At 39.1% G+C, this 23,193-nt stretch overlaps 1 protein-coding gene across 1 annotated transcript in view; it reads right to left on the bottom strand.

The window, feature by feature from the left end:
* Positions 1–5,543: 5,543 nt before the first annotated feature.
* Positions 5,544–23,193, bottom strand: part of SEPSECS (Sep (O-phosphoserine) tRNA:Sec (selenocysteine) tRNA synthase) — a 35,683-nt gene continuing 18,033 nt past the window's right edge. The window contains exons 9-11 of the mRNA XM_059164484.1: positions 13,030–13,123; positions 11,100–11,190; positions 5,544–9,697 (exon numbers count right to left, since the gene is read on the bottom strand). Coding sequence (XP_059020467.1) covers positions 9,394–9,697; positions 11,100–11,190; positions 13,030–13,123 — 489 coding nt within the window. The 3' untranslated portion in view covers positions 5,544–9,393. The remainder of the gene's footprint in view (positions 9,698–11,099; positions 11,191–13,029; positions 13,124–23,193) is intronic.

The raw sequence follows: 23,193 nt of genomic DNA, 5'->3' as shown, positions 1-23,193 counted from the left end.
ACAGCACTGTTTCTTGCCTAGTCAAAAGCTCCAAGTACTTCCTAAGAGTTTCTTTGTCTTTCTGATATGATGTACAAGACACGTGAAACCCAAGGCTAACTCTCGCCACCAGAGCATCACCTTCATTCCTCTAATCCATCCCAGGGGGCTTGTCTGCCTCCTTTCCCTCTGAACACTGGTTTTGGATGGCACTCTAGTTTCCAAGGCTCATTAAACCTGGCCAGCTGGAACCAATATAATGGCTCACTCCTTTGATACATTTATTTAGAACAAGGGTTCCTCTATATATCCAGAACGATTACCTCCACTACCCTGTGGGCCAAAGTAGTTGGGGTTCTAATTCACAGCCTTATGCTGAGGAAGCTGGCGTTGAACTTGTACACACATATGGACCGAAGTCCATTTTTTAGGTAAACCAGCAAAACTGGGAGCAGGTCCAATCATAACTTCCCCAGCATCCTGGGACATCTTTGGGAGCCCATGCAGAGCACAAATCTCCTTCATGAATCCAGTATCACCCATCTGTGAAAAGTTGTTAGAAAAACACCAGCTCAAGTGTTTTGCATCTCCTCTCTCTGCACTGGTCACATTTTCATTGGTTCCTCGAGCTACTTCTCGCCTCTTTGCCCTTTTCCACTAAAATCTACCCCCAGGAAATCTTATTTGGATCCTGATTCAAACATAAAAAGAAAGGTAATTAGAAAAATGGGACACTGACAGCATATTTGATGCTATCAAGATATTGTTATTATTTTTTTTAAAGTGTGATAATGGTATTGTAACTTTAAAAAAAAAATCTTTTACTTAGGAGATACATATTTAAATGAGCTATCTGTGAAATGATGCCTGGGAGTTAATTAAAATAAGGTGGTGCTGGGGACACAAAATTAGACGTGAGTTGGTAAGTGTCAAAGCTGAGTAATGGATATGAGACTTCATTATATGGTTCTCTCTGCTTTTATATATGTCTGAAATTTTCTGCCAGAAAAGGTCTTTTTGTTTTTGTTTTAAATAACCTGCTCCTGAGGCACCTGGGTGGCTCCGTTAAGCATCTGCCTTCATCTCAGGTCATAATCTCAGGGTCCTGGGACTGAGCCCCATGTCAGGCCCTCAGCTCAGCGGGGAGTCTGCTTCTCCCTCTCCCTCTGCCTCTCCCATCCCTGCCGCCTGGCTGGAACTCTCTCTCTCAAGTACCTAAAACCTTTTACAAATTAAATAATTAAACAACCCACTCCTAGGGAAATGTGATAAACTCATCTACGGTAAAATGTTGCTAACTGATAAGGATAAATGGCAGCGTTCTATTTCTTGATGTATCTGCATTTTATTTTACTCTTTTTAAGATTTTATTTTATTTATTCTGAGAGAGAGAGAGTGGCTGGGCAGGGTGAGGAACAGACGCAGAGGGAGAGAAAATCTCAAGCAGACTCCATGCTGAGGGCAGAGCCCAATGTGGGGCTCTATCTCATGACCCTGAAATCAAGACCTGAGTCGAAATCCAGAGTCAGACACCTAACGGATTGAGCTGCCCAAGTGCCCCAACATTAGGGATCTATTAACTGGAGAAAACAGACTTAAGACAGAACAATGAATCCAACCTTGGCGGGTGGGGCAGAAGCAAAGAGCAGGGCAGGGAGGGAGCGGGCCAGGAGGGAATAGGCCATGTGAACAAGACCTCACAGCGCAGTTCATCTCCGTGCTCTTGTTTTCATCTGACCAAATAGGATCTAATAAATATCACACAGCTGTATTGTGAAATGATGGTTTTTGGTGCTACTTAATAAAAGATACTCTCCGTTTCTCTCACCAGGTAAATAAAAATAGCTACCGTCAGACCACTTGCTCTGAATCAGAGTCTTTGCTCAGTACTTGACACACATGAGTTCATAGGACCTTTATTAACCCTTTTGGATTTTTTGTCCCCAATTTCACAGATGTGTCAAAAGTGACTTGTGCAAGTCCCCTTGGCCCAGGGGGAGCCTGCATTTTAATTACTTCACAGCCACGACAGGGCCTTGAACGAAACTCCAACCGAAGGTTGGTCCGTGGAGGGGATTTACTTCTCTCCCAGAATACTGACCACTCATCAAAGCTGTGCTCAGTGGGGTGCCTGGGTGGCTCAGTGGGTTAAAGCCTCTGCCTTCGGCTCGGGTCATGATCCCAGGGTCCTGGGATCGAGCCCCGCATCAGGCTCTCTGCTCGGCGGGGAGCCTACTTCCCTCTCTCTGCCTGCTTCTCTGCCTACTTGTGATCTCTGTCTGTCCAATAAATAAAATCTTTAAAAAAAAAAAAAAAGCTGTGCTCAATTACAAAGTCTTGCCACATAGTCAAAAACATTAATTAGTATTTTAAGTTACAAAACATCTAACAAATGATGCCAGACAAAAACAACATAAGAATCTGGGATGGCCAACAAGTGAAAGATTAATTAGTCCAATGAGGAACTGTATTATGCATTCATATTATTTAAATAGTAATAGGCGGATGCCCTCTGGGTTTGTCTGGTCTGTTTAGAGCCAGGGAGAGGGGTGGGAGATGTGGTCCCGGGAAAGGCAGGCAGGGGACTAGAGCGCACCTTGAGGCCACAGGTGTCCTAGGTTGGAGTCTCAGGGAAGCAGAGGCGGAGAAAGAACCTGCATTTTGTACTTAAGAACACAAGGGGTTTATGGGAAGTGAGGCCTGTCAAAGAAGGGGGGGCAGGCTGCAGCAGGGGGAACCAGCAGATTGCAATGCAGAACCCACCAAATTCAGCCTGCCCTGTGGCGGGATCTGAAGCAAAGACAACTCCTTTGAGGACTCCTCCATCAGGTGGAAAGAGCCAGGCCGTCATGTCACTGCCTTGCTCGGAAATGGGCCAAAGGTGTGACTTTGGCTCAAAAACGAGGTTTGTGCTAAACTTGAAGGAGCTCAAGGCAGGGAGGCCGTCAGCTAAGTTCCCTCCCTGCAGCTAGGTAGTTAGACTTTTCTTGAAGTGGGGTCCGAGCAAGGTCTCTGTGTCGGCCACAACGACCAGGAGTTTGGGGACTCTGTTCTAGAAGTAGCGGAAAACCACAGAAGAGTTTCAATCAGACATGACAGGGTTTCATATATAGTTCTAGAAGTATTTAATAGTGCCTAGCGAATCATTCCTACCACAAATATTTGAGACTGTCACGGGCCAGGTACTCTTTGGGTGCTTGGGATACATGAGTGGACGAAACAAAGATCCCGCTCTAGTGGAGGTTCTGTTCCAACCGAATGGACAGAGACAAACAACAGGACACAATAAATATGTCAACTACATGGTACGCTGGCTCTCTGCTCTTGTGTGGTTTGTGAGATCAGTATCCCCGCAGGGCTTGCTAGCAATGCTGACTTCGCCCCAGATCTACTGATTCCAAATCTGCATTTTAAAGAGAACCCCAGGAGATTCTTACACACAGTAAAACTGAGGCTTCATTCTCAATTTTAAGACCATTTTTAGAGACACTATTAAGGGAGGGAGGGGAGTAACCATGGTCTTAAAAATAAATAGTCTGGGGGCATCTGCTGGCAGCTCAGGTTATGATCTCAGGGTCCTGGGTTGGAGCCTCAAAGTTGGGCTCCCCATCGAGTGGGGAGTCTGCTTCTCCCTCTTCCTCTGCCCCTCCCCCACTGCTCATGCACATGCTCTCTCAAATAAGTAAGATCTTTTTAAAAAATAAATAAAAATAAATAAACAAAAGAGATGGTCTGGGTAGACATCATCAAAAAGGAAAATTCTGATTAAAAACAAGAAGCAGGGGAGGCGTGTAGCCAGCATCTGGGTGGCAGGGTTCCCATGCGGTGGAGGGGCGGGGGTTGGAGGTATCCGGGATCAAGGCCCTGAGGCACAGCAAGGCAGCCAGGTGGGCTAAAGTGGAGGAGGCAAAGGTAAAGCGTGGGAAGAAGAGTCAGAAAAATCCCGGAGGTGGGGGCAGACAGGCCACATGCTGCAGAACCTCTGGGGCCAGCCAGAACTTTGGCATCTGCTCAGTAGCCTACGGAGCCACCATCAGAGTCCGAGCAGACAACCGATAGGATCCATGTCTTAAAGGTTCACCCTGGATATTGTATTCCCAATAGACTGCAAAGGGGCCTGGATAGAAGGCAGGGAGGTTCTTTGCGGGGGGGGGGGGGTACACAACGAGGTGTGGGGTACTGCAATAGTCCAGACCAGGAACAGACAGTTCATAGGTGGCTGGGAGCAGAGGAAGAGGTAAGGAGGGGTTTGATTCTGGATACTTTTAAAAGGTAGACACAATATGATTTCTTGATGGGTAAGACATAGACTGTGAGAAAAGAGAGGAGCAGAGGATTTCTCCAAGGTTTTTGGATTAAATAATTGAAAGAACGGAAGTCTATTCAACTGAGAAGGGGAAGGCTGTGGGTGGAACACGTTTTCTGGGGGAAAAGATCAAGGAATCACCCTTCTAGCATGAGGGAGATAAATGTCTAGCACATCTAAAAGATGAACAGGCAGTTTCATTGAGTGTGGAGTTGAGGGAAGAGGTCTACTAGAGATGTAAATTTGGGAGCGTTAGTCATTCTGCTGAATGTGGAAAGTCATCTAAGAATAGGGCTAAATATAATGAACTTAGCTATGCTTGCGGGTCTGCTGGCTATCCCAAAAACTTGAGTCCGTAATACAGCCAATTTGGAAGTCACTATGGCATGAACTATTTCTGTCCAACTCTCCTGAGTTCTCCTGAGTGATCCGAATTCAAGTCCATAAAATAGTGAATGCATTTTAAATATGTTTCTTGAAAATAATTCTCAAGTTTAAACAGAAAACAAAAAGAAATTCATAGAAACTCTGAAAGTTAAAAAAAAAAAAAAAAAGGTGGTCATCTAAAATCAACCACACTTTTTAACTTCCCCTGGAGAAGGGACAAAATCCATTGATGACCCCCCTCAAAAAGAGTTCTACTAAATTAACTAGAAAATGAATGTATTTTAATTTAACTCTAGTACAAATTAACTTTATGTAGAGCATCATAGCAGTTATTAACAGAAAGTGCTATATCAGGCACTGAGTTAAATCTTTACATATATTATCATCTTATTTAATCCTCAATCCTGTAAGATTGTACCCATTTCACATATGATGGGACCAATACTCAGAGGTTAAATATGTGAGCTCATATGGTTAATAAGTACCCATGCAGAGATCCAGCTCCAAAGCAAATGAGAACTACCTGCAAAATTCAAACAGCACAATTTAAAAATGAAATCTGAAGAGGGAAGTAACACATTTTATTTTCAAATAAAAGATAAAGCGTTTCTTTTAGAAAAGATGAAACGCATCTAACTTTCTGTAGTCAACAGATCTTTTGAAAAAGGTTGCTGTAATGTCATCTCTTTAAACAACAAACTAGCCCCCAACCCTGTGAGACTCGTGATTCCCATTATAAATAGGACTTTTCTTGCTGACTGGTACTGATGACTGAATCAAAAAATGAGTAAGTAATCTGGTGTTCATTATCTGTACTTTTCAGATTTTATCTGAAGCCATGATTGGGTAAACTAAGGAAATGCACTGTCAATGATTTATTAAAAATTTATTTCATGTTGTAAATTATATAATTCATTTTTAAACAGTCTACATCGAAAATATTTTTTGAAACATCTTTCTCTTATGGTAAAGCGTACAGGGTAGCAGGCTGACATCAGCTTCAATTCTAGTAGGTAGTGTCCCCTCACAATTACACAGTGGAATGTAGCTTTTCTTCACATTTCTCTAGAAGTTCAAGTTGACACTGCTTACTAAAAACAGGACAGTATAAACACTTCCAGATTCTGCCTAAGGCCTTAGATTGACCTAAATAGTATTTAGGAGATTATAAAGATATATTCATTAGCCCTGCACTCATCAGCTGATCTGTGCACACACCATATGGCTGAAGGGACAGGAAAACAAGACGAAAGGCACAAAGGGACGTGGTGGGGACGTCTCGTACCTGTACACTAGGCGCGGCCAGAAGAGACAGAGAAGCACAATGGGACAGACAAGGAAAAGCTGCTGATGGGAACTGTTTTTTAACCGCTAACAGAATATTCATAGTTTTTATTTAGAAGGTACTTAACTTCTGAGATGACCAGGCTTCTGTGTATACAAACCAGATTAGATTTTTGTTCCCAAATAAAGTCAACCCCATGAATGCAAAATACAACAAAATCACTTAAGGGCTTGGGAGAAATTAGGACATCTTAGGAAATGAGAGGAGAAACCCCAAGTCTTGTGTGCACCCGATGTGTATGTATGCAAAAACCTTTCTCTGAGCGTTACATGAATGAGACTCACCAGTTTGCTTCAATTATTTGCTGTTAGCTATTCTCCTCTTTGAAAGAACACAGAATTTTACTCTCATGATGAGCTACTAATTCAAGATTAAAGTAATATCACTGGTTAAAAAAAAAAAAAAGTCTTTAGTTCATTTTACTTTTACTAAAGCCTCTCATAGACATATTGTCCACAAATGAAAACACAGCCTATAGCTTAGGCTCGATGACAGTCATGACGGGGTGCTTACAGAAATAGAACCACAGGAAAGTTATGTGCTGGGGAGAAAATCAGAAAAAACTTAATTTATATTTAAATTTACCATTGTGTATATCAAGGGCCTATTGGCTGAACAGAACTGTATTCAATAATTCACATTCTATAACTTCACTCAACTAATGCAAAAAGCTAACTAGAAAGATTTATGGTTGAACACTGAACTCCTGAGGCTGGTATCACGTATCATTCCCTGATAGAGTGAGAATTCATCAACAGAGGACAGAAGAGCCAAATTGAGAGCTGGATTTTAAAATACCTTTCCCTGCTCTCTATAGAAGTAACACATTGTGTAGTGACCTAAAGAATATTTTGTGTTATTCGATTTTCCTTTCTGGGAAAGTCCAATGACTTTAAAAACCAAATTCCAAAACTCTACCGGAGAGCCTTATGAAGGGCAGCTGGGTCGTAAGGACAGGTCATCTTAGTCATGCCTGGAAAATGGATCAGTCATTGCCTCTCCACCACAGTTCAAGGGTAATGAAGGCCAACTATGAGGTTTACCGATCAGTACTAGCAACTTGAAGTGGATTTAATTGTACATACATACTTTTTTACACTTACACGTGGAAATGGGCCAGAGTGAGCAAAAACAACACTGGGGTGGGAGCAAAGGCAAGCCCAAATCAGCAGAACCTACAGCACCCCTTCAAAAACTCTTGTGAATTCCAGGACCTCAAGGTCAAATTTAAGTCAGCAGGACCAGAGCTGTTACTCCAAAACCTCTGAAAAGAAAGAACTAATAATAAAAACTGCAGCTGATTTTATGCACCAGGAATGAAATGTTACAACACATCTATCATTCACATGTGGGTTCATGTAATTTATCTTCAATTAGAATTATTATCTATTCAGCAGCTGAAGCCCAAGAACTGCTGATACACTGCAGATGAGAAAACATTTGCTGGTCTCTCGGCTCCGGCCTTCTCAAGCTAAATGACGCTCACACGGTATAGATCACTTGTTCTAGAAACCCGCCCTGGCTCCCTCATCCAGGAAGCTGTGCCAGCAGCACTTAGCATCTGCAACACGGCTCCATTCCCTCTTGCAGACTCCAGAGGCACGGCTGGGACCCTTTCGCTTTATCGGTTCTACAACTCAGTCCCAAATCCACATAAAAAACCTCACACCACCTTTTCACCCAGGTATTACTCTAGAGTGTGTTGTTACAGCTATTAAAAAAAAAAAAAAAAATCTAAAATATTAGAACCCCAAATACAATAAACAACTTAAAAGTAACCTTTACAATATTGATAATTAAATTTTATGACGTCTAAGGAGATCAAGCTAGGGTTAGAGTATTTTAACTTACGCACTGATGGGAGTGTCTGAGCTCATATGTGACAGTTTACACCACCAAGTGACAGAGAAAAACACAACCCAGAAACCAAGGCCGCATTCTCAACTGCAGTGTTTTTGAAAGCATGTTCAGTGGGATGTCAGTAAGTTTTTAGTTGAGAAAAGGGTTCCATGTTTGGATAAGGGCACTTAAGTTGGTTTCCAAGGAATTCTCAGAGCCTTTAATGTGCTGATAGGCAGGTTTACAAAGGCCCAAAATGATCTGCCCACAGAATACTTTATCCCTGTGAGCATCTCGTAGGAACACCGCTCCAGCGAGCAGGTCTTGAGGACTATGGCTTTGGCATTTTTGGTGTATTCAAAAGCTTCGCTCATTCCTCAGGCTTGGAGGCATTAGTCTATTTCTTAAAACATAAACAACAAAAATTGTTACAGCAAGTCTGGAATATCAGACTAAGAAAGTGAGCGTGTTGGGGGAGGGGGGTGGCAAATACACCTGTTCATCCTACTACATCATTTTCACCTTCCTAGCAAAAACAGATCCCCAAATACCCAAGTTAACCATTCTTGATAATGGCTGTGCACAACACCTGAACTAACCAGTATGCAAAGCCTGCTTAGAGCAGAAACAGTGGGAGAAAGCTTTCACTGGCCCAAATGGAAAAACACACAAATGCCATATAATCTCAGGTTTAGAACAGGCAGCCCATCTTATCACTTAAGAACTTAACGCTGTATAATTTGGTAAAATTTACTGCTTTCTTCTTTGAAGCACTACTGAATAAAGAAAGTTGCTGCAGGGAACTTTGCTTGAGTTGGGTTAGGGTGGTATTTCTCCTTCTCAGCATTACTGAGATTTGGGGCTGTGTTCCAGAAAGCCGCTCACACACTGTGGGATATTGAGCAGCAGGACCCCTGGCCTCCAGCTCTAGATGTCAAGAGCACGCCACAGGTCGTGAGCACTAAAAATGTCCCCAGGTGTTGCTTAGATATAAGCAAATCATCCCCAGCTGAGAACCACTAAGTGAAAGCTAAAGCTTATGCTGGACTCTGCTTCCCTGGGGAATGACCATTTCACAGGCAGACTGTGACTTGCAGACACCAACATCTTGTAAATAGCAGTACTGGATCGTTCTCAATTCTCTGTGACCAGAAACAGAAGTCATTTGTGAATGGTAGAGAATGGTCAGGAGGAAACAGTTTACACATTTCCAAAAGAATTAGAAGTAATTTTACTTGTCACATTAGTAAGAATGATCTGAATCATAATGCTTAATTGGCAAATATTCTAATAATTAGAAAAATCCTAATGGTAGTTTTATCTGCTAAGGAACATAGTAACTGAGGCAGTCTAAGAATAAAAAAACATAACAAGTCATCAGATGGCTAGCTCAGACCCGTCTGTACCTTGACCAAATATCCTCCATATCCTCCAAGACATTCTCAGTTCCGAAACCTCAAGCCCTATCTTTAAACTGCTTATTTGTACTGTAGCCTCATCACTTCCTTCAAGTAATCAAAAAGAAACCTTTCACATGTCATGAAGAATTCTGGGACGTGTCAAGAAGCACATTATCTAGTTTTAAAGCCATTTCTTCAATATCTACATCTTCAGTTTTGTTGTAATTTTCCACTGCAGATGCATTACTCTCTTTATTTTGTTCTTTTCTTACTGTCTTTAAACACTTGTCAAGTCTCTTCACGAACAAGTCCACATCCTGTGTCTTCATTCCAACGGCTGCTGCAGCGTTGAGGTAAGCACAAGGGTAATTATTTGTATGTGCCATAAAGCCTTGGAAGGTGTGGCCACTCACGGCTTGCACAGACCCAAGAGGCACAACCCTAAAAGGGAGAAGATTTAGCAATTTAATATGTCTCGTGGTGTTAACAGAATATTACCCATAAACAACAGATATCAGTGTTACTAAGCCTTAGATCTACTGATAAAGAAATTAAAAGCAGCCATAAATCAGGGCCTATGAAAACAGACGGTGGCAGCCTTAAGATAAAATTATACAATACATGGCTAATCTCCGTAGAAGAGTGCTGCCTGGAGATGACCACTGACTTATCTTCCATTAAGAGCTATTACTTCTATGAATCACAAATACCTTTGCACCTTTTTCAAAGAGAAAAAAAAGAAAATTATTTCTGTTTTTGTACTAAATATGGAATCTGACTTCACATATATATACTTCAAATGGAATACTGAAATTTCTAAGTCAAACCACGTTGACGAATTGCTGTGTATCACCTCCAACAATCAACAAACTGAAATTCCACCTATCTGATCCATGCTGTGCAATGGAGGGTTTTAAAGCAAGGATCCAGAAAGAATTCTGTGACTGCTTACAGGGGGTGGTGGTCAGCATAAAGGGATATTTGGCGATGGCACGTGTACTTGGTAAGCTTGACTTCATTGGCATACTTGATATAAGCAGATTTCTAATGGTACTTTTAAAAAAAAATAAGTCAATTAAATCATCCTAAACAAAAAGACAAATAGTGGCAACACTAAAAGCAAGGCCAAGAAAACCATTTTAGAAGCGTCAAAACTATGCCATGAATGGATATAGTTCATCAAGGTAAAAGCTGAATTAATCTAAGATTTTTTCTTTTAAAAAGTTGTCCTTTGATGTGAAATCTCTAATCTCTGGTAGTCAGAGAGAAATTCTTTAATAAAGGCATGTAAAGAAGAGTACTTAGAGCAAGATATTTCTTCTCAAGTCCTTTTCCTCTGACCTCATCAAATATAAAATGAAAAATGAAATGCATTTTTAAGACGCGTACATGTAAGAGCAAAAAGTACATTTTTCAAAGGCAGTACTTAGACAAGAATTGCCTAACTTTTGGTTTAGGAAATGAGTTTTTCCTTACAAAATGTTTTCATCTGAATTTAGTAATGAAGATGACTTATCTCTAGCACCAAAATGTGACACCCCTGAAGATGATCTAACAAAGGAAAATAACGATAAAAATCTGTACGGAGGGATGATGAAACTTTGTTTCTGGATGTCCATGAAAACAGACAAGGTCCCTATCCTTCTGAGACTGCTTCAAGTGCAGGCCTTCTACACATGGGCTACCATAGCCCTACACACTCTCCACCTCATTGTTCCTTCACCCATGAGGAACACTCACACGGAACTCAGCATATACTTGGGGTCAACCGTTTAGGAAAAATACTTTACAGTTAAGTTTTTGGAGATGTAAGTAAGTCCAGGCCTCTTTCACACATACCTACCTGGCTCCAGAAACCTGTCTGGTAAAAAGCATTGAGCCAAGCTGAGTGACAGATCTGTCCTGGTGTTCACTTAGTGTCTTAAGTGTCATAGCTGAAAAAGAAAAAAGGATCCCAATGCACCTTGGTTCACCAGCACAGAATCCCTCAAAAAATAAACACTTAATGAAGGAGACTCTACTTTTGTGTGTGTGTTAAAATACACATAACATAAAATTTACCATCTTAACCATTTTTAGGCATACAGCTCGGTGGCATTAAACACATTCACACTGTTGTGCAAATACCACCACCATCCACGCCCATAATTCTTTTCATCTTGTAAGACTGAAACACTGCACCTACTCAACAGTAACTCTTCATTCTCCTCCTGCCCATCCCCACCCTCCATAACCACCATCCTATTTTCTGTCTCTATGCTTCTGATTACTCTAAGTACCTCTGACAAAAGGATCATATACTTTTTTGTAACTGGCATGGAGACATTACTTTTTATTTATTGTCAAGTGGCATGATTTCATTTTAATGCATTAAATAAATGACAGTAAGGATCTGTTTACCTATCAGACAAAAAGATGTTAATACAAATTAACACAGTAAGAATCAGAATAGAATTTCCCTATCACCCTTCTAAAGAGTGAACTTGCCAGTTGAAAATGGAACACTGACATGATCAATATGGCAGTTTATTCAAATTCAACGGTGCTTTAAGAACATGTAAGATGAGAATGTGGGCAATTTTCAGTACATATGTGAGACTAAGTAAAATCAGCTTCTGCATATGAAAAGGAGAATGATCTTTCTGACGTTACGTGAGTAAACTATATTCTCACCACTACTGCTTGCTACCATTTCCTGATAGGGTATAGTAGATACTTGATAATCTCAACCATTTTTTAAAAAAGATTTTTAAAAACTTATTTGAGAAAGAGGGAGGGAGAGCAGTAGGGACAGGAGCAGAGGGAGAGGGACAAGCCGATTCTGCACTGAGCTCAGAGCCCAACATGGGGCTCAATCATGACCCTGAGATCATGACCTGAGCCTAAATCAAGAGTCCGATACCTAACAGATGGAACCACCCAGGTGCCCCTTAATCATTCTTTAACAATTTTGTATGTGAGGGGTCGTTGTCTCTATTTTATAGCTAGGGGAAAGGAGGTTAGAGGTTAGTAAATGGCAGACCTGGGATTCAGACCATACCTTATCATCTTCTACAACATTTACATAAATTAGAAACCAGCCAAGGACTAATTAGGGCGGGTTTTTTTTATGTATCAGTGGCAAATGGTTTTCCATGGAAGCCTATTCCTGAAATAGGCTTCAGTTACAAATGATTGAGTCCTTACTTTCCTTAGATACACATAAAATATGAAGTTGGGGAACTGTCATTCACAAAAAGGATATTGAGGAAACGTGAAAGTTAAATGCATAAAAGTCAACATTCATATTAACCGGTTTCATAGTCCTTGTACTACGTGACAAAAATATATAGTCCTTATACAAAGGAAATTATCATGAATACAGAGTTCTCTAACATAGTCAGGAAAACAATCACAGCATTAAAAACAACACAGATTTAATTTCTAATATTATAGTTTTTTTGTTAACTGGTAGAAACTTTTTAAAATTTTTAGAGTTCTTACTAGTGACTAAATTATTTTGGTTAGAAGCAGGAGTTAAAGTATCATTTTCTGTATATGCATTATGATATTTAATATTGATTTGAATTTTTTTCAGTGTATCCTTTTTATCTCAGAAATACATTAAAGCATTTCAAAAGGCTAAACTTTTTCAATTTCCAAATTAATGCTGTAATGAATTTAGAAATCATTGTAACCACAAAGAATTCATACTCTTTCTAGAAATACCAGCTCCCTGCTGGGGAGGGTTAAGAAGCAATGATTTTTTATTTTCCTTAAGAAAAATATATTACCTAAAGATATGGGATTGTGAGGTGTATACAACAGTCTTTCATTGTAGCATTCCGACAGCTTCTCTAGTTGGCTGGACAAATAGGAAAACATTTCCTGCAACAACAAAATGGTGCATTTTTTAAAAAATCAAATAAATGCTTACTGCAACTTGCCAGATTAAATAAGACAAAATCTGTTTGGTGTGATGTCTGTGCTGTAAATTAACTCATCTACATGCCCTACGAGCAATTCTTCCTTTGACACAACATAGTGAGAATCGAAGCTGCCACAATGATCAGAAACCACAGGATTTAGGTAAAGAAGGCAAAACCAGCATATATCCTGCTTTGGGGCTATTATGTATCTATCACAAATTCATCCTCTTTTCAGAACCTCCAGGGCGACCACTGGAGTCCAAGCAGCCATCAACCCGTTCGTTCCCTGGACCGCAGCAAAGATTCTAAATGATTTTTCTGCCAACTTCCCGGCCCTTCTAATCTATTATTCTACATGCACAGGCCCTATGCAGTCTTTGAAAAGCATAAATCAGATCATGTCCCTCCCAATGACTGACTCCCTTCTCTGTAAGTATTACCTAGAAGGTCCCAAATGAACTTGCCAGCCAACACAGCCAACTGAGCAACAGTCATTTCCCTACTTAGTAGAGCATCACAGCAGCCTCCTTTCCAACTGCTGAACATGTCAAGCTCCTTCTAGGGTCAGAACCTTGATGCCTGCTTTCCTTGAATGGGACCTCCCTTTATGACTTCCCTATTCATGTACTCCCATCTCCCTCCAACCACTACATATTCTGGGTTCTCCACTATACTTATCACAATCTGAAAATACCTCACGGACTTGCTTAAATGAATACTCCTTGTGACTACCTGCTCAAATGGGAAAACTTGAAAGCGGGGACTTGGTGTTCTTCACTGTTTTCCAAACACCAAGAAAAATGTGCCAGACTTTTAGTATGTGAGTAACTTAGGAAAAAGTACTTTAAAATGCATTTCCTTTAAATTGCACAAACTCAAAATTAACAATATCCTCAAATCAAAAGAATATAGCAACTAAAAATGAAAAACTGTATTCTTGGTCTTACTCTGGAAAATAAATAATATCTAATAGTAGAAAATAAAAATATTTTAGAAGTATAAAATTTCATGTACACATGTAAGTAGTTCAACAAAGTTTAATAAAATATTGTAAATAAATATTAAATTGTCAACTGTCTGACTGAAAATTATACTTTCTTCTAGTAAGCTCTTTATAAAGTGTTAAAATAAAAATCTGCCCAGATAAGTCTTTCCTGAAGAAGCCCATTTGCACTCACCTCCTCCAAGTTATAGTAAAAACACATAAAACTCTAGAGATACTCCAAAGATCCAATTACCAACAGAGCTGGACCCAAGCAGAGACAGTAGAAAAAGATATTTCTACTTCAAAGGCCACAAAAACTGCTTCAATTTTTTCTAAGGTAAAGTTAGATAGTCTGATCCTACGAAATCCATCTTTTGTTAAGTAAAGATTAAAAAGAGGAAAAGTTGTACCAAGTTTGTCAATTATTAATGAGTCTACTTAAGACCACAAACATTTTTTCCCTTGTCAACATGGTATATTTTATACTCTGACCTGAAAAAAATTTAAATAGTCATTCTTAAAATTTTAGACTATGTTGTAATATCAATGCTCTCATCAAGTCAGAACTGGGAAATCTTAGATCACTAAAATAAACTGATTTTTTTAAATGAAAAAGTTAACATCCATTACCTGTCATACCTAATGAAGCTACAAGGAAATGTTACTATTAGACGTAGTAAGCCTTTCTTTTTTAATAAAAAAAAGTGCTGAGAAATATTTAAGGAGGAAACTGTTATCACCACTTGCAAACTGTAAAAAGCTGTTTGGGGCATCTTTTCTTAGACATATAGAAAGGCCTTCCCTCTTATAGTACTATTCTGACATTTACTTCAGAAGGTGAAGCAGTGAGATAATCAAATGGAATGCATAAATCAAGAGCTTTCCAGGCAACTGGAGTAATTTGTAATCTTTTAGTACTATACCAATGTTAATGACCAGTAGAACTTCTGGGTTTCATTTTATATTTTTAACAACTATAAAGTAATTAGATCACTAATTTAAATGCTCTGTATTATATAAAAAAGAAAAAAAAGCAGTAACATAATTTAGATATAAACTGCTGATTTTTCATCAACTATGTTACACACCAAAGTCTTAATCTGCATCTCTCTTAGTTTCAAATTCAACTTCTCATAAGCAGAAACAAATCTGATAGACAGGAAATGCCTTTTATAGACTCCTACATTTTCTACCCGAACAGTAACAGCAAAATACTTATTTCAGCGATGAGGACAAATCTAAAATACTATTCTAGTATGGCTGCCACAGTAATCACACTGTGGTCACACATAAGCTAAGAGAAGCCTGATGAGTAATTAATATGTACTTAATTTGTAGTTAGCTATTTCCAAAAAAAAAGAAGAAATGTTTCCTTAGTAACACCCCTAGAGGCTGTTTTTAAACTTACTGAGACACACATGCTATTAAAAAATTGGGATTTTCCTAATATTCCATTTCTAATACTTAAATCAGTTTTAACCGGTTCTAGCAATCACTTCCTAACGCCACTAGAATTCAGTTTTAACTGCAGCTAACATCTTAAGACTACAAACATAATGCTAAGGTAAAATAAATCTTACTTATCACTAGTATGGGAGTAATTAGACAAAAAAGAAAATATTTGTGAGTCAAGTTCACATCCATCTACAAATACTCTGTGTAAAAGGTAATGATAGGTAATTCAATAAGCAAAGAAGCTTAAATACCTTAAAGCACAAGATATTGAATCTTATAACATTTGACAGTTTAAGGTCCTAAATGTCTCCCATTAATATCACTACATTTTAAAAATATCGTTTAGGAGATTGTACCACTATTTCCTACACTACTACTTAGCTAAGCAGTTTTTTCCTGATATATTAAAGGTACTACAAAACCTGCACTACTTTTTTTTTTTTGCCACAGTTAAATCTATAACTGACATTTATTATAAAATACTTCTGTAAAGGGAGAAATTTATAAGCACCCAAAGCAAATGTATATAGAAAGATCTTACTTAAAAGAAATGAAATATTATTGATTTTCTATGTCTTTTGTGCTATATTTAACTTAATTTTAAAAGACTCTTCACTAGAGATAAACTGAACTGCATACCTGAATGCTAATGTCAGCTATATTTCTAGAATAAAAATACAAAACTTTACACCATAGTTCAGGATGTTAATGGACGGGAAGTTGAATTATATTAAGCATTATCTCTCACATGGCCTTTCGTAAACTGATTTGCAGTTGCGAAGCCCAACATTTAGCCTATCCCTCCCCATAGTCCCCAATGTGCATAATTCACAAAATTTTAAGGGAAAATGTCCTATGTAATCGTGTTTTCTGAAACACTGTTTCATGTTACAAGAGCAGACGAAAAGAGAACTTTGCAAATTATTATAGGATGTCTTACAAGGTCGGTAATAAATCAGAAGGGAAACCTAACAAGTGGTCTAACATGTTCACAATACCATGCAAGGGCAGATGGACAAGAGCCTGTGGGTACGGATCCATGCAGACCGAGGTCCGTAGGTGTGGATACCAGTACTAAATGCAGCACACGGTTCCACCTGCGGCCTTCCGAAAGAACCTGGGCATTCTCGGCCGGCTGTGTAGCTCAGGCAAAAGTGCGGCTTCCACACACTCTTCTGTCAAGACCCCACAGCCAGGCCCAAAATGAGATGCTTCTGTTGACATCAACAACTCCACTTTCAGGGTGAAATCTACTCATGTTTCCAAACTTAGCTTTGTTACAGAACAGTGTTTGCAGCTGTATGTCTGATGTTCTTCTAGAAGTTAGCTTGTCTTCCAGAGCCTCTGCTAACAAATGCTAGCCACTGGAGCAGCCATCTGCTGTCATTCCTCTTCTGTACTCGGCCAATTCAGCAGGTATTTGCAACAATGAATGATTATCTGCTTGCCCTGTTCAGCAAAGCACTCTTTCAAAGGAAAGCTAAGCAGAATGATGGCATTCTCTGGAAGCAAAGAGAAGTCAGGAGAAACTTCTAAGACTGCTCTTTCTTTCTGCTGAGAGAAACTCCTAGAAATAGTGTCTTAAATTTTAACCCCTTTTCTTAAAGGCCTCTTCAGTTAAATTTATGGCCATTTCTCCCCTGGTGAAGATGTGTGACTCGGCAAGAGGCTAAGGGCAGAGGTTCAATTCACACACACAGTTCCACTCTCTCTGATCCTTTCACCCTTCAAAAAAGAAGACTTGAGAAGGAATGGCTTCAAGCTGAGTTCTTGTCTGCCTCTACTGTGAAAAGATAAAGCCCTTTCTGAAGAGATATACTAGATGAAATAACCTCTAAAAATATCATTGTGGTGAATAAGGGCACAGGAAAAAAAATCCTAAGTTTTCTTTTAACACTCCTTTTTTTAGTACGCAGTAACACCAATAATATGAAAAGGAGCTCTCAGTGATGGTATATAAATAGCTCTGGCTGAAGCAAAATAGCTTTACCTCAGCTTCTCCAGAGCTGAACCGATAAACTATCACGATTAAATTTTCACAGTTCAAAAGCAAGTCCATTTAAACAAAAGAGGCCCTTACTTCTGCAACAAATCCAATAAAAAAACAATATTTATGCTACATATATGCAATTAGGGTTTATCGAGGACATCCACGTTTTTCAAGGAAAAGATCTGCCTGTTGAATGAAGTTGTTAAAGAGTAAACGTTAGTCACTTACAATGACAGAGTTCTCAAAGGAGCACTTCGATTCTTTGAAGATTACTTCAGGTAGTCTCTAAGTAAATTCTATACAAAGAATTTTTAAATAAAATCAATTAATATATTAGAGCCTTTGGGGTTTTACATACCTCCAGTAGCTAAGAAAAGAGAGTCACGAGATCATAATTTTTAGGGCACCAATGCCTAGCCCAGAACGGGAAAGCCCTCCCTCAATGCTGGACGAGTGAGCGGAAGCAGCTAGAAGAGGGTGATAAGACACAAAGCGCAGAGGCTTTAGAATCACGCAGACCTGGTTTCAGGGGCAGTTCTGGCACTTTTTGTGCTCTTTGGATAAGTACTTAATGTCTCTGCGCCTCAATTTCATCTGTAAAATGGGGGTAATACCTACCTCATAAACTTGCTTTAAGTAGCACATGAAATAATAAATATAATAAACCTCACAGAGCTCCTCGCACACAGCAAACATTCATAAAAATGCTGACTTCCCACCCACCGACTTTTCCCTCCTAGAAGAGTTTCCAGATAAAATAACATCAGTGGGGCGTCTGGAGTGGCGCAGTCAGGTGAGCATCCAACTCTTTGTTTCAGCTCAGGTCATGATCTCAGGGTCGGGAGTTTGAGCCCTGCCTAGGGCTCTGTGCTCAGTTCAGAGTCTACTCAGATTCTTTCTCGTTCTCCTCTGCCCCCCAACCTCATACTCGCACTCGCTCGCTTGCTCTCTCTCAAATAAGTAAATAAATCTTTTTAAAAATAACTAAAAAATAGTAACTAACATTAGCTGGCAGGACCCTTACAGACATGTGCTAATACCCTGTAGCTACAATCCTATTCTTGTCCTATCCCTGTGAATTCAACTCTACTCCATCTAGAAAAAGGAAAAGAACAAAGTTCTGGATGTTACAAAGAGAGGCTACCCCTTGATATCTGAGATGGAGCCATCCGATTCATATATATCATCAGAACATAAAATCTGGCCCACAGAATATTTATACAATGATTAACAAAGTTCCCATGGGAAGCAAAGCCGGGCTACCTGCTGGATCTATTTACCAGTCAAGCTACATATTCTTACAGGTCCTTCCCAAAGCAGGTGGATTTTCTTTTTCATGCTAAGCAAAATTTACACACACATGGGTATTTGGAATTCCCTAAAAGTATCTGAAAATTTTAAAGTCAAAACCTCAATGTCAAAAGTCAAAAGAACCATGGCATCATGGAAATTCTTAGATTCTGAAAAGATGACAGGGCACCCCTAAAATCAACAAGTCCAAAATCCCAAGGTAAGGAAATTCTCTTGGAAGAGAAGTACCTGCTAGTGAGGAAGACCTACTTTCAGAACTATAATACTGGTCACACACAACAGGTATCACCTTTTCAACTCACTTCTTTTCACAAATTTCCAACTATAACTATATAGAGAAATATTTCTATGACAACATCTAACTCATAATGTAAGTCAGGATCAAAAAGTTAATTTACTTTCTAATATCCAGAAAGATACTCATTCTGTGCAACATAAGAGACAACTATATGGAACTAAACCTAGGTGTTCCCAAATACCATCCATTAGTTCATTCCACCATCTGATGAGCATCTACTAATATCAAGCAAAGGACACGAAGAGTAGAGGGATGAATGCCAACTCCAAGGTGGACGCTAGTCTCCCAGACTACCTATAATCAAGGACAAAGTTTCATTTCAGAGACCTGATGGTGATTCTGGGGGGCATGCACCCAGATAATCAGCTTAATTTGTTAGTTCAATAAATTTAACTACAAAATCACTCAAGACCTGTTTTAGTTTATTAGAGCAAATATATAATAATATCAGTTATCATATACAGTTTCAATTCAAGAAAATAAGAAATATTAAATAGTATACTTGCTTGATATAATAAAAAGAGCATATAAAAAGTTTTAAAGTTTCTATCTATATTATAAAGAATAATCTTTAAATGTCTAGCTTAAAACTTTATGTAAGAGTCTTATCAGAGCTATTATAGATTCCAAAAATGAATTTTTAGCCAAATCTGCAGAGGGATCATTGTAAGGTAAAGAGCAGCCACAATGTAAGGCTGTATCTAGGATAATGGAAAAGATCAGAAATAAAGAGGTAACTAACAAGTTATATTGTTATTTGGGAGTTATATATTACATATTTGTTAGTTATATTGTTATAACTAACAAGTTATATTTGTTATTTGGGATATTTATACAGTCTGTCTCAAACTCCATAAAATATTATCAACCTATGTATTCAAATGCTAGGACACTGTTATGTTTCTTCTCCAACTTTCTGCGATAGATACAAGAGACCTGTGTGCCCCCCAAACAATGGGTTTCAAAATAGGATGTGCATCATATTCATCAGGGAAGTCTGATACAAATGCAGGTGTTTGAGCCTCACTCCAGAGTGACTGACTCTGTATTTATCCCAAAGGAAGGCCAGTTTTATGAAGTTATCTAGAACAAACTCTCCAATAACTGGCATAGTACTTTGCTTTCTAGATTCAGTCTAAAGTACCCTTTAAGAGTTCGACAGTTATTTTAGCCATCCATTCGAGTTAATGATGACACCATAGGAGTCTAATAAATGAACGAGCTATACTTCTGTAGAACAGATGTCTCTTCCTCAGGGAGGCCTTCCCCACCCCTGCTGGATCTGGGTTAGCTGCCACACACTCCCCTACCTTCTGCTTGTCCTTTTCATAATGCCGGACAGATTTTTAATTGTTTATTTAATATCTAGATTTCCCCTGACTATAATTTCCATGACGGTAGAGACTATGCAAGTTTCATTTGTGAATTTACCTTAGGGCCTATGCATAAACATTTCTCTGCCTGAATAAAAGAATGACAGGGTCCAACACTGCCAAAGTAATGTGAGAGCAGACTATAAAGGATCATGATGGCAGGCTAAGGAATATGGACTTTGTCTTGCTGGCAATCATAACCCAAAGCAGAAAAACTTGAAGAACTTTAAAATATTAATCTAGCACTATGCTATGCTATAACATAGCAAATTAGAGTAGACTAAAATTGGGGATTGGGAGAAGAACTGGTCAATTACTGTATGCATCTAGGTGTACTACAGTAAGGGTCTGAGCTACAAGTGGTGGCAGTGGAAGGGGAAAGGAGGAAACGTATGTTGAGAAACATTACAAATGACTCAAGGATGTAAGGGGAATCAAAATCAGTGTTAGAAATCTAGTTTATTTATTTATTTATTTATTTTTTAAGATTCTATCGATTTGAGAGAGAGAGAGAAAGAGCAGGAGCAGGAGGGAGAGGGAGAAACAGACTCTCTGCTAAGCAGGGAGCCCGATGTGGGGCTCGATCCAAGGACCTAGGGATCATGACCAGAGCCAAAGGCAGACGTTTAACTGACTGAGCCACCCAGGCACCCCAGAAATCTAGTTTAAAACAGAAAAGGGAATTTGTTGGTTCATCTCACAGTCAAGTCTACAAGCAAGCATGTCTCGATCCAGAGACCCAAATGACTTTTAGCTCGTTTCCCTCTCGTATTCTCGAGTCCCAAGAAGGCTTTCTTGGCATGGCCAGAAATATGGCAGCTGAGTATTATCTCCTTATATATCTGCAAAGCAGCAAACCCTCTCTCTCTAAAGGACCTATCAAACCTGCTGGATGGAATCTACCTCTACATGCCCACCTGCAAACCAAGTTAGCCAGATCACATGCCCACTGCTCTGAACAGAGCAGGAAGGGGTGCTGTGATTGATAGTTTCGCTAGGATCACCTGGAGTCAAGGATGGGCCATTCCCAACAACAGTGATTCTGCACAAGGCAAATACGGTATATCCTTTCTAAAATATAACTGAGCTTTTTTGGCCAGGATCACTAAATTTATTCATTGTTTTTGCCTCCACTGGCTATTAGTAGACCTAAGTCTGCAGATTTATAGCTATATAAGATAACTATATAGCTACCAGGCCAGACTACTTATCCATGTAAGGAAAGAGCAGTAGAGTTTAGAGGTTAAGACAATAGATCAAAGGCTCAACTGCCTAGCTTTGAACCCATGTCTCATAGTTTACCTCATACATGTTAGTTCTCTATCCTTTTACTTCCTATAAAAATGAGGATAATGGGAACACCTCACAAAAAAACCTGTGAGTTCAAACATCTTTTTCATAGTGAAACAATCAGTTATAGGAGAACTAAGGCCCACTGGCATCTAATACAACTAAGCTCTCATATAAACAATATAAACCCATGATAGTTTTGCTCATTTATAATCAGGCTTCATCTATCATGTGGAAAAGGTTCCTTGGAACATTTATTGATGTCTTCTCTTTGTAGCTACAATAATCTATGACCATGATGATTACCTTTGGGAGTATATCAAACCAGACTTTTATTCTAATCATTTGAAAATCTTTGTTAGGTTTATTGAGGCATAATTTACATACAGCAAAATTTCAGAGGCCCAGTATGTAGGGGTCCACTTCTATGAATTTGGGCCAACATGCACAGTTATGAAACTACTCCCATTGTCAAGATACAGCCCATCTTCCCATCCCATGAGTCCCTTCCCTCAACCCACAACTGTCCACCGCCGATTTTTTTCTCTGTCCTGATATTTTTTGCCTTTTCCAGAATGGCATATAAATGAAACCAAACAACATGAGGCCTTTTGAGTCTGGCTTATTTCATTTAGTATAATGCATTTGAGAGCCATTATTTTGTTGCTTATATCAGTAATTTATTCCTTTTTATTGCTGAGTATATACGCACCACAGTTTGTTTATACACCAGATGATGGACATTTGAGTTGTTTCCAGGGTTTGGCAATTATGAATAAAATCACTATGAACATTTATGTATAGGTTTTTGTACAGACATAAATTTTCATTTCCCTTGAGTGAATAGCTAGGAGTGGGAAGGCTACTTTATAATGGTGAGCATATGTTTAACTTTATAAAAGCCATGAAAGTGTTTTCCAAAGTTACTGTACCATTTGTGTTCTTACCAGCAATGTCTGAGAGTTCTCTACTTGCTTAAGCTCTTTGCCAGCATTTCCTATTGTCAGAGTTCTTTATATTAGCCCTCCTACTAGGTGAGTAGTGGTATCTCCCAGGTTTTCAGGGGCATTTCCCAAAGACCGAGGTTGAGCCTCTTTTCCTGTATCTCATAAATCTTAAGAGATGTCCTCATAATACAAAGTAAGCAATTACCTTCCTATGGACTGAACTGGTGGGGGGAAAGGAATAACTAGAGGAAAGTAGGAACAAAATCTTTCAACTTCTGTTACATATTCAGAAGGCTGTGGAGAGGATCTATCAGAAAAAACATAAAATACATAAATATATTATAAATCTCAGGGATTATAATTGCTACTAAATGTTAGAG

Source organism: Mustela lutreola, chromosome 1, assembly GCF_030435805.1.
Source record: "Mustela lutreola isolate mMusLut2 chromosome 1, mMusLut2.pri, whole genome shotgun sequence".
NCBI lineage: Eukaryota > Metazoa > Chordata > Mammalia > Carnivora > Mustelidae > Mustela > Mustela lutreola.
This window is presented reverse-complemented; position numbering and strand designations above follow the sequence as displayed.